The 23,147-nt window shown below is 46.9% G+C and overlaps 1 protein-coding gene across 1 annotated transcript in view; it reads left to right on the top strand.

The window, feature by feature from the left end:
- The window catches only part of SMAD3 (SMAD family member 3), a 77,030-nt gene extending 61,384 nt beyond the window's left edge, over positions 1 to 15,646 (top strand). The window contains exons 6-9 of the mRNA XM_074600299.1: positions 6,611 to 6,823; positions 8,169 to 8,306; positions 10,641 to 10,785; positions 14,386 to 15,646. Of these exons, the coding sequence (XP_074456400.1) occupies positions 6,611 to 6,823; positions 8,169 to 8,306; positions 10,641 to 10,785; positions 14,386 to 14,509 (620 nt within the window). The 3' untranslated portion in view covers positions 14,510 to 15,646. The remainder of the gene's footprint in view (positions 1 to 6,610; positions 6,824 to 8,168; positions 8,307 to 10,640; positions 10,786 to 14,385) is intronic.
- Positions 15,647 to 23,147: the final 7,501 nt, after the last annotated feature.

The following is a 23,147-nucleotide window of genomic DNA, read 5'->3' as shown; positions in this document are numbered from 1 at the left end:
AGAAAAAAATGAGAAATGTTGGCAGACAAATACCAGAAAAAAAGAGTGAAGGACTGCAGCAAAAATGCGCTTTTTTTTATTACATGAGTTTGCAAGGAATACGTCTGCCTGTTTTGCTGGTGTTCTTACATTTTTAAAGGAAACAGCTTGAGGTTAAATTTTGTCTCTCGGAAAGTTACTTTGTAAATTTGTAGTGCTTGCTGGTCTCTTTTACAAGGTACCAGAATGCCCTGCAATTTTTTTATTTTTATTAACTTGGTGTTACGTTCATAATTGGGCAAGCGCTGCTATCCACATGTTGTGGGCAGGGGACTGAGGCTCACAGAATGGATTTGCCTGCTCTGCTTCGCCAGCTCAGGCAATCCTCTGCCTCATTGCAGGGCAGCAAATGCATGACATCCTCACGTAAACCCAGCTCAGGAGCAAATCCACGTCCCCAGCAGAGCGAGTGTGCACTGACACAGCAGAGACAGGCATGGCCTCGAGGGTGGCAGTGGCTGGGGACTCCTAACGAAACTACGAGTGCTGGGATGGTGTCAGACCCCAGGGAAGGTCTGCCTGGGGCATCCCTAGACCGCACAGGGATAAAGCAGCTCAGAGCCCTCAAGTCCCAGTGCCCTAAACCACTGGAACAACTGATGGCCCAGGCGTGTAAGTTATTATAGCATGAACAATCGGGCATGGTCTGAGCAGAGCAAAGGGGAGGAGGTGAGTTGGTTGGTGCTCCGTCCTGGGAGACGAGAGCATAATCCAGTCCTAACAGGCCACAGCTGTCACTGATTCATTCCATAACCTGTAGACAGTAAATAGGAGGAATGCTGGAGAAGAAAGAATAGCAGTTGGACCTTTGTCTTTACCTTACCTGTTAGAGGTTTTGTGGCTATCTCTGAACCTCTGTTATCTTCTCAAATTGGTCTACCTTTTATTCTCATACCTGCAGACATAAAAAGTCTGATCCTCATCGGTCTGAGCTCTTACCCTGTTTGAAATTGCTCTCAACGGTCTGTCATAAAAAGCACTCATAGCTCTGGCTAGCTGCAGGATCAGTTCTCAGAGTGTTCATTAAGCCAGCAGACAGAGGCCACTTGAGATTACTCTTGAATAACCATAGCCATAAAGTTTACATATGCTTTTAATCCTGGCACAGGGTACTTTGACACTGCTCCAAAATTTGTCAGTCATTGGCTGACTTGTGGATATCTTGGGGCTGCTGAAGGGGGGGATTTCTTGTCTCTTCTGGGTTTTTGCCTTTTTTTTTTTTTTTTTTTCTTTTTTAAAAGCATGGAATATATTGCCACAGTGCCACTAAATTTTAAAGCCCAAGAAGAGGCTGTTAAAGCCTAAGAAGAGAATACATGGCTGACTTACATTTATTTCCTTCTTTCCTTTTTTTTTATTTGAATCCGTTACGCTCCAGTGTGCTGCCTAGGAGTTGATGAGAATTTGTAGCTTTTTTTTTTTTTTCAACCTAAAAATAAAAAGCCAATTACATGTAACAAAACCAACCTGGCAAGTTGACTGTGGCATCTGCCTTACATAAGGAAGAAAAGAGTTTCTAGGAAAGAGGCCCCAGTTCGTATCCTTTCTAACAAGGACACTGGATGTTACCAGATGCTGCGTAGCTGATGGGCCTGTCAGATGTCTAATGTGCTGTCTGGTGACAAAAACTAAGTAGGGGCAGGTGGAGCTGGGTAACCACAAGGAATCTCTTTGTAGTCCAAGGAGCAGACATCAGAAAAGCATTTTAACTTACCGGCATTAAAAGATACCTTTAAGTTTTGCAAACCAAATATTTATTGCTCTTAGGCAAGAGGTTACACAAATTAAGAACTTCTTGTCTCTTAGGAAATTTATTGTAAATTTTTGCCTGTGAGGAAGCTGCAAAATAATAAATGAGATGGCCTGTAGCTGGGCAACTCTTAAAACTGTCAAATGACAAAATTGTGCCGTGTAGATGGCATATCTAAAGTAAGGAGCTGCTGATAGCAGTGTAGGTGAAAGCAGCAGCAGACCTTCAGCCTGATGGTCTCCAAGGCCAGGCTGGACGGAGCTTGGAGCAGCCTGGTCTAGTGGGAGGTGTCCCTGCCCAGGGCAGGGGGTGGAATTAGGTGATCTTTAAGGTCCCTTCCAACACGAACCATTCTGTGATTCTATGGTCTCTGCCGCCCAGAAGGGTTGCACAGAAGGCTGTGAGAGCAGAACAACTTCTCAGCTTTGCAGGTTCTCTCTGCAGTTGGACAGAAGTTCATTGGTAGCCGCTGACCTGCAGAGCTCCTGCTTTTGCTGTGCTCTACGATTCTGTGGATAAGCAAGAACACTCCATTGTCTAGGGCTGTACTTGGATCTGCAGAAGTTTTGTCAGACTTTCTCTGTATGTTTGCTAAGAAAATAGAATAGAAATTTAAAAAACACACCAGTGTGTTATGAGGAAAACTCTCAGCCAGCTCTCAGCAGCGGAATGTGGTGGAGTTTTGCAGTTTTGCTATCAGGAAAATAACGTCACAGTATTGATGATCATTTACGTGACCAGAACTACCTGAAACTTCTAAGACAGTTTACTTTGTGTAGGCTGAACTTTGGGCTTAAATCCCATGGCCGTATTCCAGAGAATTACAAAGGGAATAAACTAGCATGAGGCAAATCGACTAGGGCAATAGAGGCAAGGTTTGTTTGAGGTGCAATGTATGTATTTCAGCATAAAGGTGTACGACTGTAGTGCAGGATTAAAGGAATTTAAGGAGTTTCATCTTTCCATTCACAGGCACAAAAGTGTTGCAAGGTAACGTAGTGGGATTTTTTTTTTAACTCCTTTCAGCTCATGCATTTGAATTGGTAGCATTCTAGTTTTGGTCCATACTTCGAGTTGTCAAATTTTCAGTTGTCAAACACAAGCTTTCTATGGAAGTTATAGATATCCAATAATCTCTCCTCTCCGACTGAAATATGAACTGGGGAAAATACAGAAAACAACCAAAAAGAAAGGAGAGTTGCCAGCATTATGTGGACACTCGGAATGAAGTCAGGGAGTTTACGCTGGCCAAGGGCCAGGCCTGAGGTCGCATGTGTATTGTTATTTTGGAGCGAGGCAGTCCCTTGGTGTACAGGAAATCCATTGTCAGTGTTTGCCCCCCACAGAAGACTTGACGCAAGAGCTGGAAGTGGACTAAGTACATACCCTATGGTCAAATCCAGCAGTACCATAAGCCTCGGTTACTCTCGGGGTTGAAACACGACCTCCCAAAGCAGGGAAAAGACAGCCCTTCCCAGAGCGCAGCGGGGAGGGGTGTGTGCACACCTGTTTATCTTTACCTTTTGGAGGAGGGAGTTAGAATTAATGCGGCTGCAACTAATGCAGTTGGATAACATATATCGGTAACTTCTGATACACGTTATATCAGTAACTTCCGATAGCAAATGCATGAACTGGAACTAGGATAACAACCGCACTTACACTTAGAGCACACACTGTAGAGCGTGCAAAGCAGCTAGCAGATTTCTTTTCCTCTGCAGCTGAACAGATAGTACTTTCATCTTGTAGGGAAGATGCAACACGGGCGGCATCCCAAGACTCAGCGGACACTTGTGAAAGCAAAGCTGGAGGGAGTCACGGTTGAACTTGTATGGAGACGATACCGGCAGGATTTGCTTGGGTTTAATGCATCGTGGTTTTGTTGATTGTGCACCCCCTCCGGATTCTTTGGCTTTAGCAGAGCTACATTCTCTTGCTTTTCCACAAACAGTAAATCCATAAATTGAAAATGAATATTCAGGACAGCTCTAACACAAGAGGTAACTCGCCCATCCCATGACAGCTTAAGCTGAAGCCTAAGACCACAAATCACAGGAGGAAGCAGCATCATTAAAAGCTTGGTTGCATTTTTTAGAGACAAGTTTTTCTTCAAAATAAGATTCGTTGGTTTGTGTCTTTCCTCAAGTTGCAAATAAGCCGAAAATAAAATTTCTGTACGTCCTTCAGTGGGGAATCCGCAGTTCCCTTGAGTTGCAACCAAGCGGAGGTGGTTTCTGAAGGAAAGGACCACAAAACCAGAGAGAGCAACACAGGCTTCGGTGTTTTTGTAACTTGAGTAGCACCGATCTGAGGACATGACTTAAGGATCAACAAAAGTTGATTTGATTTTTCTGGAGCTGAGCAGCCTTTCAATTAGAAAGGCGCTTGCTGTGGAATAAGCACAGTCGTGTGGAGCACAGTCTGTTTTCTGAAGTGGGCAGACACACCTTGAGAGGCTGTGCTTAGTGCTGCTGTTCACTGTACCTCTGTACAAATTGCACTGGAGACCTGCGAAGGCCGCAGTCACGTACGGTGTGTGCCGGTAACTGATGAAGTGAGGCTGGTGTTGGAGAAATCTGCCTGATGTGTCAGTTTCCAGTGGGACAACCCAATATGTCACACAAGAGGAAAAGGCAGGGACAGTAAACTGGTGTGACTCCTGGATGTGTTCGGTATCAGCAGTGCATATCAGGAGAGGGGCTTGCCTTAAGCTATAAAATTGTTAAATTGATGCGGTGACCTCTGTTCTCTTGAGCTGCCTTCTGTTAGCTTTCGCTGTGAGCATTATGTCCTTCTCTGTAAGAGGAAGATAAGCTTTTTCTTTTGTCGGTGCGTGTCGAGGAGAGCAGGAACATCAGGCTTTGCTTGTGATAGAGGATTTTTCTTCTGGATGATATACTTAAGGAAAAGAGAGACTGTGAAAGAAGCCGGGAATGGGTATATGCTCCAAAATTCACAGACTTTGAAGATCTGCTAAGGATTACAGAGTTCCCCAGATTATTCAATGCCTTATTTGCTGTCAGCAAAGCTTGGAACAAAGCAGAAACCAGAGATTTTTTTCTGATTATCAGCTACTTTGGGAACTCAGACGCCACAGTACTGGAGAGGAAACCAGCATGTCTTTTGGCTGAAGCCAGGCTGCTTCAACCTAGAGGTTATGGAGTAACAGCAGGTACCACATGAGAAACGACTCTCAAACCTCTGTAGAGACACCCTCTTCGGTGGAAGAAGAGGCTGGGATGCTAAAAACCTGTCTTTTGATTTTTTTTTATTTTTTTTTTTGACCTGGTCTTTTAAGCCCCGAATTTGCCTAAGCCTTGCAGGAGCAACAGATGGGAAAAACTATGGAAAAAGCTGGTTTTTGCTTCTTGATGCTAACTCTTTGGCCAGATGGGAAGCTGTTTTGTTCTGCTTTTAAGCACCATTTGAATGGGGATGAAGTGGTAAACTGGGGGGAGGATGGGAGGGAATTCTCCTCTTGCTTTTATTTCTTGCATTGGGCGTGGGGAATAGAGCACTTACCAGTTAGCTTAGACTGCTTCCCACCTCCTCTGCTCTGCAGATTCTTGGCTTGCAGCAGGACTGGGCACCATCTAGTGCAGTATTTCCAAGAATATTTGACTTGAGCATTCCTCTACTGAAATCTCATTGGCCTCAGTGGGAGCAGTTAAGTCATTCGATGCCCTTTGAATGTCCCACCTTTCATGCCTATGAAGTATTGTCTTCCCGAGGCTTCCTCCGCCTCAGTGTCCTCAAGAACTTTGGGCCTTTTACTTGGGTCCACAGGCTGAGTCAAAACCATAAGCCCAATAAAAGAGATCATAGAATCGTTTAGGTTGGAAAAGACCCTTGGGCTCATCGAGTCCAACCATCAACCCCACTCTACCAAGTTCTCCCCTACACCATATCCCCCAACACCACATCTAAACGACTCTTAAATACGTTCAGGGATGGTGACTCCACCACCTCCCTGGGCAGCCTATTCCAGTGTCTGACCGCTCTTTCAGTGAAGAATTTTTTCCTAATGTCCAGTCTAAACCTACCCTGTTGCAGCTTGAAGCCATTCGCTCTTGTTCTGTCGCTAATCACCTGTGAGAAGAGACTGGCACCAGCCTTTCTACAGTGTTCTTTCAAGTACTTGTAGAGAGATGTGCCATCTTCTACTGGAGAAACGGATTTTCTTTTGAAAATCTGAGATCAAGTGCACTGGAAGAAAGTATCTAATTTTTAAATCACTTTTGATGCCAATACGATTCTGTACAATTTTCTGGGTTTATAATTTGGTGCATATTGCAGACAACTCTACTGGCTTCGTCAGTGCTAGAGAGATCGTAACAGAGCCAGTAAAAATGAAAGTTGGCCTTGCTGCCTGCTTGGTGTGAGCGCAGAGCATTCGGGTTCCGGAGACCTGCGTTATTGACAGCAGCTTTGTGGTCTCCTCTTTCTAAGGTTTTCTGTTTCTTCCTTTTCTCTCCTTTTCTTTCTCTTTTTAGGGCACTGGCTCCCTAGAAGTGATCCCACATTTCGTAGTAAGGTTAAGCGTTGTTTTATTTAATTTTCTCCAGGTATGAAGATGGTTAAGTGACACCTCACTTGTTAAGTGACTAATATCTTTGACTATTTGTAATTGTTCCATGTGCCAAAAGCTTCAGGGGTGATGTAACTTTCTAGCTGCGGTCCATTAAAACCTGTCAAGTAATTAAAGTTTGGTGGTGAAAGTGAGGCCAAGGAATGAAGCAGAACAATATTTCAAATTGGTCGCTTTTTTTCATCCCCCCCCCCCGCTGGCCTGTGATTCATTTTGCTTTTTATTCTGTGCAGATCTGCAGCCTGTTACCTACTGCGAGCCAGCTTTCTGGTGCTCGATATCCTACTATGAACTCAACCAGCGAGTGGGAGAGACTTTCCACGCCTCTCAGCCCTCTATGACCGTGGATGGTTTCACTGACCCGTCTAATTCGGAACGCTTCTGCCTTGGTCTGCTCTCCAACGTCAACAGAAACGCGGCAGTGGAACTCACGAGACGACACATTGGTAATTTCTGTTTCCGTGTTTTAATCGGTGTCTTTCAAGGTGGAAGGTAGAGACCTGCCCGTCAAGCTTTTTTAGTTAGCTAACCGGCATGCGGCTTGGGCAGTTTTAGAACGCTGCGATGTTTGAAGATCCATGGTGTTCTCGCAGGTTAATCTTCCATCAAGGAACACTAACTGTATTTTTTCATAAATTTGTATTTTTTTCGTAAAAGTATAATTTAAAAAATGCCCTGAGCATCACTGAAATTGCTGCATGTAATAGAGATGGAATTTAAACTTCTACATGCACTATTCTTTATTTGGATGGATGTTAGTGATAATCTTGTTTGTTCCTTTTCCCCCTGCACTATTTCATTTTCTAACTGTTCTTTTTTAAATGGAAACCTAGTTCCTTGATTTTCGTCTCAATTTCCACTTTTCCCGCTTATACTGCAAGGTAGTATTCAATTTAATTTCCAGTTAAGCTTGTGCTAAATAGAATATCCCAAATTTACACAATTTTAATAAAAGGCTTTGCTGCGTTTTCTGCTGAGTTCTATCAAAAATGAACCGCTTTTTGTCCTGATTTTGCTCCCCTTTATACCCTTTCCGTGAGCAGTCAACTTCACCCAGGAGAATCTTTCCTTACTTGTTTCTAAAATGATTTCTAGCACCACAAAACCCACCAAGATTCAGAAATCACTCTTTAGATTCAGCAGGCTCCTTATGCTCTGTGGAAGAACGAAAGCAAGCTCTTCCGATAGGACTGTAAGACCACAGCAAATGTTTATTTGAGCAACAAAGATGTATTCTTGAAATTTGTTTCTTTATTAACTGAGATTTTAATAGCTTGTGCAAACTCGTACTTGAAGTGTATGTTTGTCCTTGTGTACAGTGTAATCTCAAGCAAAAGGCAATGATTTGAAAACGTTGTATAATTTAATTCCAAATCACTAAGCGAATAAACAAACAGTTGTATCTAGCTGCGGTGACTTTCAGAAAAGGTTGAAAACCATATGTTAACTGATAGAATGTTCGTGTGGAAAATATCAGCGACGTGTGTTGGGAGTGAGCAGGCTGTGAGGTGGTGAATTTATGCGGTCCGGGCTGTGGTTGATGCTGGGGCTGGGGAGCGCGATTCTGACTTTATAAATTGGTCCAGTTGCTCACCGAGCAAGCTTCTTGCTCCCTAGCGGGAGCACCCGGCAGGCCAAAAGAGACGGCTTTCATTTTCCATCATTCGTAGTTTAGCTGCTTTTTGAGAGCTGTCTCGCGCAGAGGTTTTCTGCGTCTCTGCCAGCTCTTCTTGCAGATTTTGCAGATGGTTGTTCTAAGCTAAAGCAAACCTGTGCCGTGTGTTTTCCTAGGAAGAGGAGTAAGACTCTACTACATTGGCGGCGAGGTGTTTGCCGAGTGCCTTAGCGACAGTGCCATTTTTGTCCAGTCTCCCAACTGCAATCAGCGCTACGGCTGGCACCCAGCAACAGTTTGCAAGATCCCACCAGGTAAGGAAGCAATGCCTGATCTGTGATCCCACAGGCTTCGCCTTTCCCAAACGGGGACTTGCTGTGGGAAGCAGGCTCTTTGTCAAGGTAGGCATGGGTTTGTGGACCTCCCTTCTTGGCAATCATCAGAAACTTGAGCCCTATTATAAGCAACTTGATAACTTGAGCAGGGCGTTTGTTGTAGAACGAAGGATAAAAGAGGCTGCTGTGTATGCTCCAACGATTGCTGGCACGACATTCAGACAAGGAGGAAGAAACGGTACTTCAGTGTCGAAGCAGAACTAAGGGCAGAACCCGCCGCTTGTTCGTGCAGTGTTTTATCAGTCCATTATTGTATTGTAATTATCTGATAGTCATGTTTATAATTTTGTTTGCGTCTTTAAGTAAAAGAATAGAATGTAGGAAAATTTTTCTTAATTTAGATTCACCCATAATAGATTTAAATTGTTACTTTTTTCTGTTCTGTAATAAAATCCCCCCCCCCCCCCTTGTGAATTAGCATTATTCTAGGGAAATTGCATCTGCAGGCACCTTGTTGTTCTGAGTACAGCAAATACGTGTCTAAAGCATGTTGAAAGATTAGAAGGGAATTTATTACCTCTATCTGGGAAGAAAATACTTTTTTGTTAGATAAATGCCAAAGAGAGGATGCCGTTCAAAAGGGAATGTACCTATTTAGCTAGGTTTACAAAAGCTAATTTTTTTACAGATAAAAGTATGTATATATTTAAAAACCAAACTTTTTTGTTTAGAAATATTGGAATAAAGATTGTCTGTCTTTTGAGAAGAGATCCATATGCTGCAAGCTCCGGCCCATCTTAGCGGGTTTCGTTTCTCGGACGCTTAGGAAGCAGCTGCCAGTGTTGCAAACATGACTTAATTCTCCAGCCACATCACAAGAGTCCACCCCGGCTGGAGTCAATATCTGAAGACATAAACAACCCACATTTCCGCTGTAGATTCATCTAAGGCACATTTTTTGGACTCCCGCTCTCCCCACTTTTGCCGCAGTCTTTGGCCGCCTTCTCAGACTCATCTTCAGATCTTTGCTGGGTTTGAAGCAGTTTCTGCGTTCCCTTGTGGATGAGATCGAGTCGTACCCGCTCCTCCCAGGCGCAGTCCTGGGCAGACCTGTTCCCATCCAACCCAGAAGTCTGAAGAGTTTGGCAATCTGGTCGTGAACAAGTTTTTTCTTCCCTTGCCATAGCTCTTTCTCTCCGCTCAGCCTGGCCCTGATGCTCTCACCCGCCTTATTTTCCCTCCTCGGACTGCAATATGCCTGACACAGCTTCCCTTCAACCTCCCTGCGAGATACACGGCTCTTGGGCTCTGCTTTCTTTTACGGCCACAAAAATGGGTAGTTGTTTCTGCAGCTGCTGAGCTGTTGCATGCGGTTACGCTGTGCTATATTCAGTTCGACCCAAAACAGATGACAGTATGAGTCCAGCCCAAGAGAGTAGGCTCAGAAGTGATTTTAGAAAAGTACAATTCATCACAGTCCAAAGGGCTGTTTTTCAGACTTGGCCCATGTAATCCCAACTGAGCATTCGCTGCGTGCCAGGTTTCAGAGTTTAACTTGTTTATGGTTATCTGGGAGAAAGCAAGCAGAGCAACACTTTTTTAGAGAGTTGTGTACTTAGTTAGCTAGTTAAACTGTGAAGGATGTTGTTATATTTCACCTTTAAAAACAGTTAAATAATCTGTTCTCAGTCTTTTAGCTGGGACTAAACACTGGGGGAAAACTCCAGTATTAAAGGAAAATTCTTTGGCACGTGATAGGTAAATGTAAGAGAGGATTGTAGCCGAAACAGCTCTGCTACCAGCCTTTTTAACCCTGATAACTGGTTTCTGGCTTGCCAGAGCGGTTTCACTTCAGAACTTCTCCATTACTTCTGCTGATGGACACCATGTGAATCCAACACCAGTAAGTTCCTGTTTTTAGCCCGTGCATTCCTTTCTTTCAGGCCCCGTAGCGAGTGCCGTTGTTGAGTGTTTTGGTCATAGTTAGGCTTTTAAATTACAATATGAAGGAAATGATTGTGAAGGGCGTAGAAGGAGGTTCCACGTAGGGATCCCAGGTCTGGTCTCGGAGATCGCAATCTGCTGTGTGGGCACTAGAATTCATCATTGCCTGTCCTGTAACATGGTTTTCTTCTTTTTCAGCATATGAGCTGTGGAAATGCGGCCACCTTGATTCCTTTTTCTGAAAGTCTGTGTTTAAGCAATCTGTGTGTAGTGTCACAGGGGCTGAGGGAATGGGAAGGCAGCATTGAGGTTCTTTCCATCCTTAATCCGGTTAAGCTAATGCCTTGTTCTTGTGTTCTTTTTTCACAGGATGTAACTTGAAGATTTTTAACAACCAGGAATTTGCCGCTCTCTTGGCTCAGTCTGTAAATCAGGGCTTCGAAGCCGTGTATCAGCTGACCCGAATGTGCACGATTCGAATGAGCTTTGTCAAGGGATGGGGAGCAGAATACAGGTCAGACCTTTTGAACGGAACTTTGCTGTGTGCTTCTGCTTGCCAGTGCCACTCCGGTATTCCGCAGCCTAGCGTCGGATTCTGCGCAGCTGCTTTACTCAGCTTTTAAGACAGGGGAAATGAGCGCAGCGTCTCTTCAGTAATGCGGAGTTGTTGAGGCTGTGTTGATCTTGTCTCTCGGTTTTCCCCTCCTATTTGTGGCAAACACAGATCTTGTGATGTACCTGGAAGACCACCTGTATTTGGTCACAGCGTTGTACAAACCAAAAGCTTTACCTGAAGCACAGTAGATAAATCCAGATGGCCTGTGTAGGAACTATTTTATTTTTTTTTTCCTTGAAATTAGATGTGTGTTTGATAGTTTGAGTGTCTTATGACTACACTGTTATCAGGACAGGATCGATGTGAGTGCTTCCTAATAGATATGGGTTGGGTTTGATGCTTCTTTTATCAGGGACTAATGGGATTAAAATAAAAGCAGATTGGCTTGAAAATTTATATTTGGAAGAACTGTTAGAGTTGCTGCAAAATTATAGTTAAATCTCCTTGTCCTTTCCTTAGTGCTTGTCATAGGGCAGCTGCTTAAATGTGACCGGAGGCAGTGGGAGAAACAGGTTTACTATTTTTCCCAGAACGATATGAATCACAGAACGGTTTGGGTTGGAAGGGACTTTAAAGATCATCTCATTCCACCCCCTGCCCTGGGCAGGGACACCTCCCACCAGCCCAGGCTGCTCCAAGCCCCGTCCAACCTGGCCTTGAACCCCTCCAGGGATGGGGCAGCCACAGCTCCTCCAGGCAATTGAATCTCTGGGAATACTGGAGATAAAACAGGAGATGCAGCAGGGTCTGATGTTTGGTGTCGGGGATGTGGTTATTCTGACAACACGGGGACAGGCGGTGTGAGGGATGGAGGACTCCGTAGCTTGTGCTGCTGTTGCTCCGCTGTATTAGCAGCAAACGGCCCTAAGTTGCAAAGGGAGTGAAACCAATGTTTAATAGTACAAGTCGGGGAGACGAAATTTGTTGGAAAATTAATGCCGTTTTATGAGAGAGAAGGCTGGCAAGGATTTAAGCCAAATGTGATTTTGAAATACTTACTTGACGTGTCTACCCCTTAAATCCGTGGCCTGATGTGAAGACCCGGGTGCAGTCCCTGCCTCCCGGAACAGCCAGGCTGCCTCCGTGGCTCCCTTGCACGGCCGCCTGCCGCCGGCGGGGGAGATGCCACAGCATCAGCTGGAGCCTGGGCCCTGCGCGTTGCTCTCCCACTTTCTTCATTTCTCCAGATGTTTGGAGTCCATTTTGTTTTGAAACTGTCCTGCACCCGGGCCAGAGCATTTCAGCCCTGGCTTGCAGCCACGGCTCGTAATGAAATCCAGATGAGCATGACTTACGGAAAGTCAACTATCTCATTAGAGCATTGTAGTCAGTGAAACCCTATGCTCACGCTGACCGCGCCAAGCTGCTCTCTTGCTCCTTCATTTCCTTGCCACAAAATACTACATCTGATTGCCTTTGTCAGAGCACGTTTATTTGTTGAACTGATTCATATATGAAAACGTTACTGTGGGAGCTGCATCCAGAGCTCTGTTCCAGTGATTTCTGGTTCAGCTGCTTCGCCTTTTGAGCCGTCTAATTGGAGGGGTGTTTAGTGCTCTTGTGTGCCCGGGATTTGGCGGAGGGAAGGGGGGAGAAGCCGATTGCATAAGCAGCCTGTGATACAAAGGTTCTCCCCTGCCCAGCCTGGTGGAGCAAGCTGAAGTCACGGAGAGCTTTGAGGGTTCGCCTTCCTGAAGGGCTGGAGCCAACGTGTCGGCTGTCGAGGTGGGAAGGCAGAGTGAGGTTTGCCGTGACGGATTTGCAGAGGGCAGAAGCACGGCAGCCCCCACGGGTAGTGGGTTTCTGCACGGTGTTGCCGGGACCGTTGTTGGGCGGCTCAGAGTTGGGCTGGTTTCAGGCAGCGAAAGGGAACGCTCCGTGTTAAGCTTTTCCTGGGACGCGAGAGGTCTGTGCTCTTGACTGAAGCTGACGGGGCGAGTGGTGTCCTCTCCCTGTCCTGCCCCAAAGGGCTCACGGGACACCCTTCAATGCAAAACGCTCAGCCTGAGGTCGCTGTACAGGGTGACCCCGGCCTGTCCGCCCGCTCCTGGGGCATGGCCTGACCCCGGCAGCTCCGGGCAGCCGCACCGGGGCTGGGAATGGGAAGGTGCCTGCAGGGAGCTGCTGCCGTTTTCAGCTCAAAGGATGAGAGATGCAGGTGCATCAACAGAAGGGGTTACAGCCCTTGGCCCGGGCCTTGCAGGGCCGTACCCCGCAGCCTCCACGCTGCCGGGAAGGGGCCAGGGGGGCTGTGGGAGCGCAGGGCGCCGCGGAGCAGCAGGTCCCTTCTTCAGCAGCGGTTTCTCCCTGGGCCCCGCAGGCTTTGGCTTCTCCCTCCCACAAACAGATTCCAAGGACAGCTTCTGTGGGAAATGAGGGTGTAAAACAAGGCTGTTTCCAGGCTATTTCTCTCTCTTCGTAATCCTCCTCCTCCACAGCAGCTGTCCCTGCCTCTCTGCCTGGAATAAGACTTAGGCCATCGCTTGGCAGAGGAGGGAGAGCCCCTTGCCTGTGCCTTGGTCTCCCTTCCCCTCCTTTCCTCCCATCTCTCTCTGCTTTACTGTCTGGAGACGCTCCACGGGGTCTGGCCTCCAGGGGAATAACCGCGAGGCAGACAGGAGAGGGAGAAGGTGCTTTGTGGCCGGGGAAAGTAAAAGCGCGGTGTGCGCTGACCCAGCAAGGCATCGCCTCCGCTCTCTGGCCACAGCCGCCAGCTCTTGGGGGATTTTCAAGCACACGGCTTAATACCATGTCCCTGCTTTTCTGATGGGTTTTGCAACTTTTTTACACCCAGCAGCATTTCTGCTTCTTTCGAGGCAGCTGCTGATGAAATGCCAGCCTGTCGGGAGTGCCCCGTACGCAGCGTGTGCGGTGCAGGGCTCAGACCTCCAGCGCATCCTCCCGCGCGGGGCGGAAAGGATGCTCGGCGGCAGCTCTGGCCGCAGGAGGGAGCGGGCCCCGCGGCTGCGGCGGGGAGCCTGAGCGAGTGCCCGAGTGGTGATCTCTCTCCATCGCCTCCGCACTCTGCTAAAATCCAAAGATACGGTAAAAAGAGAATATCCTCGTCTTATACATAGAGAAATATAACAGATTTGGTAAACTGCTTCCATTGCTATCTAGTTGGGAGAGGCAAGGTCTTGCAAAATAAAACTGAAGAATTTCGCTTAGATGAACACCTTCCTTTCAGGGAATAAGGTGCCGCCTGCTTTCAGGAATCTGAGGAGTAAGTAGGTTACAGAGTGAGTTGCTCCCTTGGGATCGTAGGAAATGTAAAGAGAGAAGATAGGGTTTTTCAAAGAAGTTGGCAGCATAGGCCAAACGCGTGTTATAGAGGGGAGAGACATTCCTTTGGCCCCACGTGCAAGACTATTGTCTAAGCAGGAAAGAATGCTTCAGTAGCTGTAAAACTTTCTCACATTTGTGAGGTTTTGTAAGTCATATTTATGTTGCTCTTTTTTCTAAGCTCTTCTCTCCCCCCCAACCCCTCCTCTCTTGCAGGCGGCAGACTGTGACCAGCACTCCCTGCTGGATTGAACTGCATCTTAATGGTCCTCTGCAGTGGCTGGACAAGGTCCTCACGCAAATGGGCTCCCCGAGCATTCGTTGTTCCAGCGTCTCCTAAGGAAACGTCTCCTGGGGGTGTGGGGGGGAAAGAAAGACTCTGGAAAATGGAATTGGCTTAACCCTTAGCAAAATGCGTAGTAAACAAATTCCCAGTTATCGAAGCGAGGCGGAAAAAAATCTGCTAAAAAGAAAAAAGTGGGTTTTCCTTTTTTTGTTGTTTTGTTTTTAACCTAAATGCCCATTTAAGCCACTTCCACTGAAACTGTTAGCACTTTGGTTACGATGCAGTTGGAATCTGAAGCTGAAGTTCATCCCGACGAAAAAACCGGACTGTGTTTCAGCGGCGAGAAGCCAGCGCTCTCCCTCCTGCTGTGTCACGCCTGCCTGCGCCTGGCTCCGCGCTGTGCTGAGCGTGCGGCCGCCACCGACGGCTCGGAGGAAACTTCCCATTTGCCTCGCACAATTCCGGGCTCGTGTCACGGGGCATCTCTGAAAAGCCAGGCGCCGTGAGACTTTGGGATGAGTCTTGCTCGTGCGTTCCTGTCTCCAGCCACCTGATCCATGCCCATCCTCCCTGGGTTTGCAGCAGCAGGGGGAAAAGGAGGCGTTTAAAGCACACCCAAGAACTAATTCCCCCAGTAATGTTCCCAAAAAGGAATGAATTTCCCACGCTGGACTGCTGTGGAGGCAGGGTCTTGCTTCGTGCCTGAGGGATGCAGCTGACACCCCGAGGGTCTCAGACCGGACTGCCGTGAAGCGAAAACCCAAACTTAAGGCTCCTTTTGATACTGCTGCAGCGACTTTCGGCCTGAGCTGCTCGCAGGCAGACTTTTGCCACGCGGGGAACTCTTGCTGGATACGTTAAGCCGTTGTTATTGTGCAGTCTATTTGCATTAACTACGGAGAGTTTCTATTCTGTTTTCTCAGTACGTTGAACGGTATCTGCCACTTCTGAAGTCTTAGGGGCTCAGCGGGTTCAGTGTCCGGGTCTGCTCCAGCGATGGAAACGAACAGGTCGAACAGGTTATCCCCTGCTGCCACACGTGGCTGCGCATGAACCAGGACATCTCAGACACAAACCCCCTCTGTTTAAAACTTCTTTCAGCTGATTAAAATGCTCTGAGATGTGGTTTTGCCTGGAGAAATTGGGAGAGTGTGTATTTACTTGTATTATAAAGCATTCGTTTTAAATGTACATGCTCCAGACTGTTTAATATTTTTTTTTTTTTTCCCTGCAGCAACTGTCATGGCAAACAACTTCCACAACTGGAAAAAAACCTTAGCACTTGTTTTTACAATTCAAATCTGCCAAATAAGTTCCATAACTTTGTCAGTGCTGTCTAATTACCTGTTTCTTTATATCTGTTTTGAGTATCATATGCATTTGTGCCAAAATATTAGAAGGGGGAGGGGAGAAAACGATAATCAGTTTCCTATGGAAATCTTTTTGTCTTTTTTTTTTTTTTTTTTTTTTTTTTAAATATACAAAAGACAAACACACAAGCTCGATCCGGCTCTGGGAAAGAGAGACGCGGATGGACTTTACGATGGTTTGTGTTAAGGCTTTAGTCCTGCAAACTCTTGTGCTCCCAGCTGCGAATGCCCGCGGCCCCCACCGAGTCCGGCGGAAGTTTTCCTGCGTGTCCAGCTGAGGGTTGGAGCTGCAGAGAGTCCTGGTCCCATCCCGGGGTACTGACTTGGAACGGCACTTCGGACGCTTAGCGGGAATCGCCGTGTAGGGAGAGGCTTTTCCCACGTGCTTGTTCCCTTGAGGCCACCCCGTTTCTCCCCCCACACCACCCGGTTTGCAAAAACCCCACAGTTTTGGACCGGAGGCATCAGCCAGGCAGGGTCCGAGGTGCCCCTTGCTCCGTGGACACAAAGGCTCGTTGCTGGTGCTTTGTTTTCCCAGGCAAAGGAAGAGAAGCTTTAGAGGCGAGTTTTCTTCCAGAAACAAGCAGTGACCGTTTGCGCATGACATTGAAATTCCGAAGAAGACTTTGGGGGGTGGATGCGCTCCCGAATGACACAGGCGCCTGTGAACGTCCTCTTGCAGCAGTTTGACTGGAGCTTTCACTGTGCAACGCGGCGTCCGTCACGGCGCTGGGGGCTGGCTGGGACCGTCGTAGTTTCGTTTAGTTCCTGGCAGCGCGTCTGATTTTAGTTAGATCTGGTGGCACGGACCCCTGCAATAGGAGCATCTGTATAAACCAGGATTTTCTAACCACTTAAGAAGCAGGTCTGTCTGTCGTTATGGATTGGGAAATACTTTCAGATACAGGTTTCTAACATAGTTGCAAACAAAAATTTATCCTGGCTTTTGTGGAAGTATTTGACTTGCTGTTTTAGTGAGAGAGGAGAAGAAATCCTGCGACGTTCAGTGGCCCCAGGTTTCCCCCCCCCAGTGCCTTTAAGTCGCATTTGCTTGTTTTAGTGAACAAACTGTTTTCATTGTCCACATAATCGCGGAGGAAGTTGCACTCTGTGGTGCCTTGTGCATCAGCCACAAAAATGACATCGTAAATTCCACTTTCGGAGAGTTCATCCCACTTGACGGCGTGTGCGGGAACCCGGCCTGACCCAGAGGCTCCGAGCTGGGATAAACCCGAACTCTAATGCGAAGTTTGCCCACAGAATCACCTCCTCAGCCAAACTAGGAATTCGACCTGGATTTCCGCTAGGAACCAGATTTATATCTTCTGCTTGATAACGGATAATTAATTGCTAACCGTTCTTAATAGATGCCTTTGGAATAAGAGGATTCAGGTGATGCATAAAATACTTGGTTACTCTCACCTCATCGTCCCTTAAGTAAATGACTTCAAATGGGAAACGTAAGCTGGTCTAGCAGCAGGGAGATAAAATGGAGAAGATTATCTCGCTAAAGTATCCATTTCCTCTCCTCCCCTTTGCTTGCCTTCTTGCTAATTCGTAAAAGCTTCGGGGTTTCTAAAGTCGCCTTGTGAAGTCAACTGGGAAGTCCTGTACCCGCGAAAAGCTGGTGGCCGGGGAAGGGGCGCCACGCGGGGGGCGTTAGGGCCGAGCTGCCTTCAGCGGTGCCCGGCTGCGGTGGATTGTGCAGCTGAACGCGACTTCCCCCTCCGGCGGGACACGTCCTGAATCACGCCGTTCCTCTGGACGCCAAGGCCAGGGAGGAGGCAGCCTGGGGCCGCGGGGCGTTGCAGGCAGCGGTGCCCCGGGGGTGCACGGGGCTGCGCCTTGGTTTTACTTTTCTCTAAAACTTTATTAAAGTAGCTTTGATATGTAGCACAAATGTATGCGATCGGCCATGCCCTAGCTTAGATTACAGGTCTGTACTGGAATATCTTCTCATTTAATGGTAGTCTCGGCTAGTTTTACCAGGATTTCATACATTTTTGTTACTAGTAGAGAGTCACTAGCGGGAACTTTGACTCTTTTTAATTGGCGTAGCCGTACACAAGGGCCCGGCTGCTGGCAGATGATATTGATGGCCTTGTGGTTTTAAGTGACTGTGGTGACTTGTTTTTTGGTTTTGTTTGTTGTTTTTTTATTATTATTATTATTATTAATGTATTGAATTGAATTGCAGTTTGTATTTGGTGTTAAGCTTGTCTTAGAAGTAATCCAGTGCTGGATTTGATTTAATCGCCGGGAACCAGCATGTGTATGTACAACGATGGAGAAATCGAATCATAACGCGTTTCCCCAAAGCTCTGGCTCCAACCGTGGAAAGGTTGGGGGGAACCTTTGAGAAAGAGTTAAACAAATCAGTTTCCTCTCCCCTTAAGGATCAGCATAGTTTGAATCACGCAGAGGACTCCTTTGCGGGGTGAAGAATATTCAGGACTCCATCCCAAGCAGCAAGGACTGACACCCGCGCCTCGTGCTGCTTACTGACGGGAACAAGCGCAAGGAGCAAGAAGAACACAGCTCAGCGAAGGACTTCAGCCGCGTCACACAACATCCGAGAGCTCTCCCAGTCGCCAAGGTACCGGATAGGTAGGAGGAATGGAATTTCACAAAATAAGCTGGTAGGCTAGAAGGAGAGATATTTAGTCACTATATAGTAGCTGATTGAGCGGTATGGTTAAGAAATTCAGTATATGTTTTTTATTATGTACATGCTTTGTATTTATGTTGTCTTTCTCAAATATTCAGATGAATCAAATATTTAATTTTTAACAGAAAGGGCAATTAAGGATTCAGAGTATTAAGTTTCGTACGTTGCTTTCTGGCAGCTGCCAGAAATGAGGCGGTTACTGATGTGAGAACAAGAGACTGGCCTCAGACCTGAGCGACAAACCCCGGCCAAGAAAACGGAACAGGGACTTCTCCAGCAGGAGCCTTCGCCCGAGCTGCTGTTTCCTCCTTCAGACGGGGCCTCGAATTGTGCTCTTCGGGTCTTTTCAGATTTACGAGGCTTTAAAAAGACAGTAACGTATTACTCCGTAAGTGTTTCGGTTCATCTTGCGTTTCCTCCAGTCCGTGGGGACCAGAGGAGTCTGCGTCAGTCGCTGCTGCCGAGATGCGTCTCGTCCTCTCCCAGTGGAGGCAGCCGACTTCCTCCGCTCCGGACTGAACCGCTCCCCCTTCCATAGATACGTATGAGCATGTTCGCGTTAGTGTTTAGATTTTCTTAACCCGAGATTGTATGTTAATGACCGGTGATGTCACCTACCCGCTTTAGCTCGTTCAGCATTATTCACCTATTTTGTTACTAAAGGCCTGTACCATGTATGCTCTCGTATTTCATATGTGAAACTGTAAGTTCTATTTTTGACATTTTAATAAACTTTGATTTGAAAACTGAGGCTCATGAGAAAATAAGGATTATTGTAAAAATATATTTAAGGACATAAACTGCCAGCATTTGGAGATTTGAAACCAGAAATAACTGAGAGACAGCTGCACCCTTAGGCATGTGTAACGAAGGTTGTTCCCAGTGATTCGCACGAGATCTCGGTTACAGGTAAGATCTTTATTCTTTTTACAGTTTTGCTGAAGAATTTAAAGCCAGATATAAAAAATAGTTTAAAAATTGCAACTAGTTCTTTTAACTACCAGGATTCAGAGGCGAGTCGAAGTGGGGCACTGTGGCTCAAAGGATTTATTGTCGAACTGCTGGAAAAGTCGGACGTAGCTGAACATTCCCTGTCTGCCCGCTGGACTGAACCGTAGCCGTACTTTCACCTTACGGCTGCGAATTAGGAAATTCCATTATCAGGAGCGTGGGAGCTGCCGTGGAGTATTTACTGCTTTGTCCTCAGCATCTGGCCGTGGGGCAGACCCTCAGATACCTCCGGTGTCTCTGTGTCGAGGAATCGAAGCCGTGGGTTTGGCCTCTCAGTTGCCCGCTGCTGCAGAACAACGTCAGGCAGGGGGATGGGCGCGAACGTGCTCTCCAGTCCGCGGGGCGCCAGTGACGAGGCGTTCAGGGAACGGCCCCGGCACGACGCGTGTTGTGGTCCCGCTCGGCAGCATCCTCCAGTCAACGCGTTACCTTACTGAGAACCAGGGCCTCTCTCAGATCTGGTTTAGAAGTGCCCCACTTTCATCAAATCAGAGAAACGAGGGTTGGAAGAGACTACTGGAGGTCTCTGACTGAACCTCGTGCTTGATCCGAGACTGTTGCCAACACTAGATCAGGTCAGCTGGGCTTTTGTCTGGAGAAATCTTGAAGAAAAATCTTAAAGAACAGAGATTCCACCCCCCTTCTCCCCAGATAAGCTGTTCCATGGCTGCCTTGTGTTCCTAGTGGAAAAGTTTCCCCGTCTTAATCTCCCAGGTTATTGCCCCCTGTTACAAGGGGTTTATCGAGCCTATGGCCTCTCCTTGCAGCGATGGCACCACTCCTCCCCGCGCGCTCGAGGCGGCAATCGCTGTCGCCAGGAATCAAGCAGCACCGAGCGGGAATGGCAGCGGCGGGGGATGGAGCCCTTCACACCCGCCCTGCTCAGCCGTAGAGAACTGGCTGCCCTGGATGTGTCCCCGCTGCTGTTGTCCTCACTGGGGCTGCGCCTGGAGGCGACCGAAATGTCCAGCGAAGCAGCCGTTTCAGCAGGAGGCAGGTAGTCGGGTCAGGTGCTGTTACTGGGGGGTAAAAATACGTACCCGCCGGCGTTCAGCTGGCCTCCGAGAGGGCATTCTCCAAATAGCATTGCTCACTGAGCCAAGGCACACTATGATCTAATTCTGTGAACTCCTAACGTTCCTCCTCGGGTTTCACTGAAATTCAGATATTTTTTGTGTGTGTGTGTGTGTTGTTTTTCCTGACGGAGGATTTACGAGAATACTTTTTCCACTCAGTTTTCCAACACTGTGGTAATAAAAAGGGTCTCGTCCAGGTTTTGTACTGGGGTTGCCAAAACTCAAGTGGGATGGAGTAAATCAGCTCTGGGCTGCGGGTTCTGCTGGTGTCACCCGAATCCATCGTGGATTTCAGTATCGCAGTCTTCTCGTCTGCACTGAAAATGGGAAGCTGAAGCAAAATACAGGTTTGCTAATAAAAATCTCAAAGCCACTAATTAAGCATTGGAACCGGCTGCCCAGGGCAGCGGTGGAGTCGCCATCCCCGGAGGGATTTAAAAGCCGGGCAGACGCGGTCCTTAGAGGTACGGTTTAGTGATGGGTTTTGTCAGAGTTGGGTTGATGGTTGGACTCCACGATCGGAAAGGTCCCTTCCAGCCCAGGTGATTCTGTGACTCTAATTGTGGGTGTTCGGGACAAAGTTTCCATGAGTCCAAAACGCCATCAGAGTATCTGGTTCTGTTTGAGATACACATTGCTGTTATTGTACGCAAGCAACATTTTCTCCTTTTAATAATTAACTGAACACAACATTTATGTAGCCCTTAGTTGGAGTTGGAATGTCACAAGCCAACCGTGGCTTGCTTGGAGTTTGGCAGTTTAATTTAACACTCGATTTCTTATATATCTAGTGACCTAACAACTAGTTTAATCACAAAAAGAAATGCAAACCGAGCTGGCTACAGAGCAAGACAGGAACGACAGGCCTCAGAAGCCGTACGGACTGTTCCATATAGGTAACAAAATCCATACCAGAGAGCGTAACAACAACATCTTCTCTCCAGTTCAGAAGAGCAGTGGTATTGCAATGAAAAGCCTTGTAAGACCAGGAAAATCGTAGCATGTTTTGGCTGTATTTAAGGATGGATTAGTAAAAACTACCCAAGCTGAACGTAAAAGGTGCCTGAGCCGTGTTTCACCAGATACAGCATCGTAGCCGACTCCGTTGTGCCGTGGCTGACACTGGAATTGTGATTTCTTCAGTTCTGTTTACTTTAAAGGTCTTTTGCAGCCTTTGGAGTGTTTGCTGGGAGCCTTTTTGGATGCTCTTTGCTAACGCGATGCGCTTTCCTTTGCGCTTTCTTGCAAATATTACAGCCGGAAACTGGTCCTTCCGGTTTTCACTGAAGCACTGTCATGTTTTCCTTCAGAATCGCCTCTCAGAATTCATTTACTGTCTAGCTGGATGCTCTTGGGACCGTTTTTACCTGGAAGAGCCGCCACGTCTACCCGCAGTGCATTAACTTAACTGCGGAGCTGATGCAGAGCGGTTCCAGTTCAGCACTGGGGTACCAGGAGTGCCAGGCCCAGGGAAAGCCGACAACTTCAAAACCGTTACAAAGATTTAAAACCCAGATGGGAATTCCTTTGTTGTTGCTGAACAACGCCGTGGCATACAAGGAGAAACTAAGTGAAAGACAGAACAGCTTTCAGGTTTCCTTTTCCACTAATGCCCCTTTTATTCATTTCTGTAACATCTATTTTGTAAAGAAATTCTGGAGCCAAAACCAAAGCTTTTCCAGAGAAAAACCCAACCGACTCACAGAACAAAAACCAAGCTGCCAGCAAAGTAAACTTTGATTTTAAAAATACAATACAATACTCTTTAAGGATCATTAAAGCTATTTCCTAGTATCCCCCAGCCACATTTCCTACCGCGGTGAAGGGTGCTTTTTCAAAGCACAGATCGCGCCTACGAACAAGACGCACATTTACGACAAAAAAAAGTGTTTGAAAGAGTTCTTCATACGTCAGGAAGATTTGCACCAAAATATTATCTGCGCCAATGTTTTGCCAATCTTAGGCAGCAGCAACCCGGCTGCCGTCCCTGCGGGATGGCGCTGCCAGGCCCACCTCCGACTGCACCGGACTCCTCGTTCTTCTGCTCAAATCCCACTCGTTTGTTCCGGCAGAACTCGCTCGGCGCTTCCCGAGACTTGTTCTCCTCACTCTCTACACCCAGAGCTGTGACTCTTGCCAGGATGTATTTCCTCTAGTCCAAATCTCCTCCTACTTGTAGCAGGTTGAAGAAGAAGTGAGTGTTTCCCCAACTGGTAATTGTGATTCCTGGGATAAGGCATATTTATGGAAATTTAGCTGCTGCCACTTTGTAAAAAGGCAGCAAAGAACTTCATTTTTTATTCATATAATTTTCTTAAATTGGAATAAACTGTCATATGTATATCACACGTATAAAGAATTGGTTTTATAAAGTATTCAAGTGCATTATTTTCTTCACTGTATTCAATTAATTTACTCTGCACTTTTGCCATTTATCGCTATTGCACAATAAATATTTAGAAAGGGGGGGAAAAAAAAAAGTCGTCTTTAGCTACCAAGACGCAAACATGGAAAACTGTTCCCTACTTGGAAGGAACCACCCTCAGTTCCCCATTACAGCCCTCTGT

This window comes from Larus michahellis, chromosome 9, assembly GCF_964199755.1.
Source record: "Larus michahellis chromosome 9, bLarMic1.1, whole genome shotgun sequence".
NCBI classification, from domain to species: Eukaryota; Metazoa; Chordata; class Aves; order Charadriiformes; family Laridae; genus Larus; species Larus michahellis.
The sequence above is the reverse complement of the archived record's forward strand: the minus strand, read 5'-3'. Positions and strand labels throughout refer to the sequence as shown.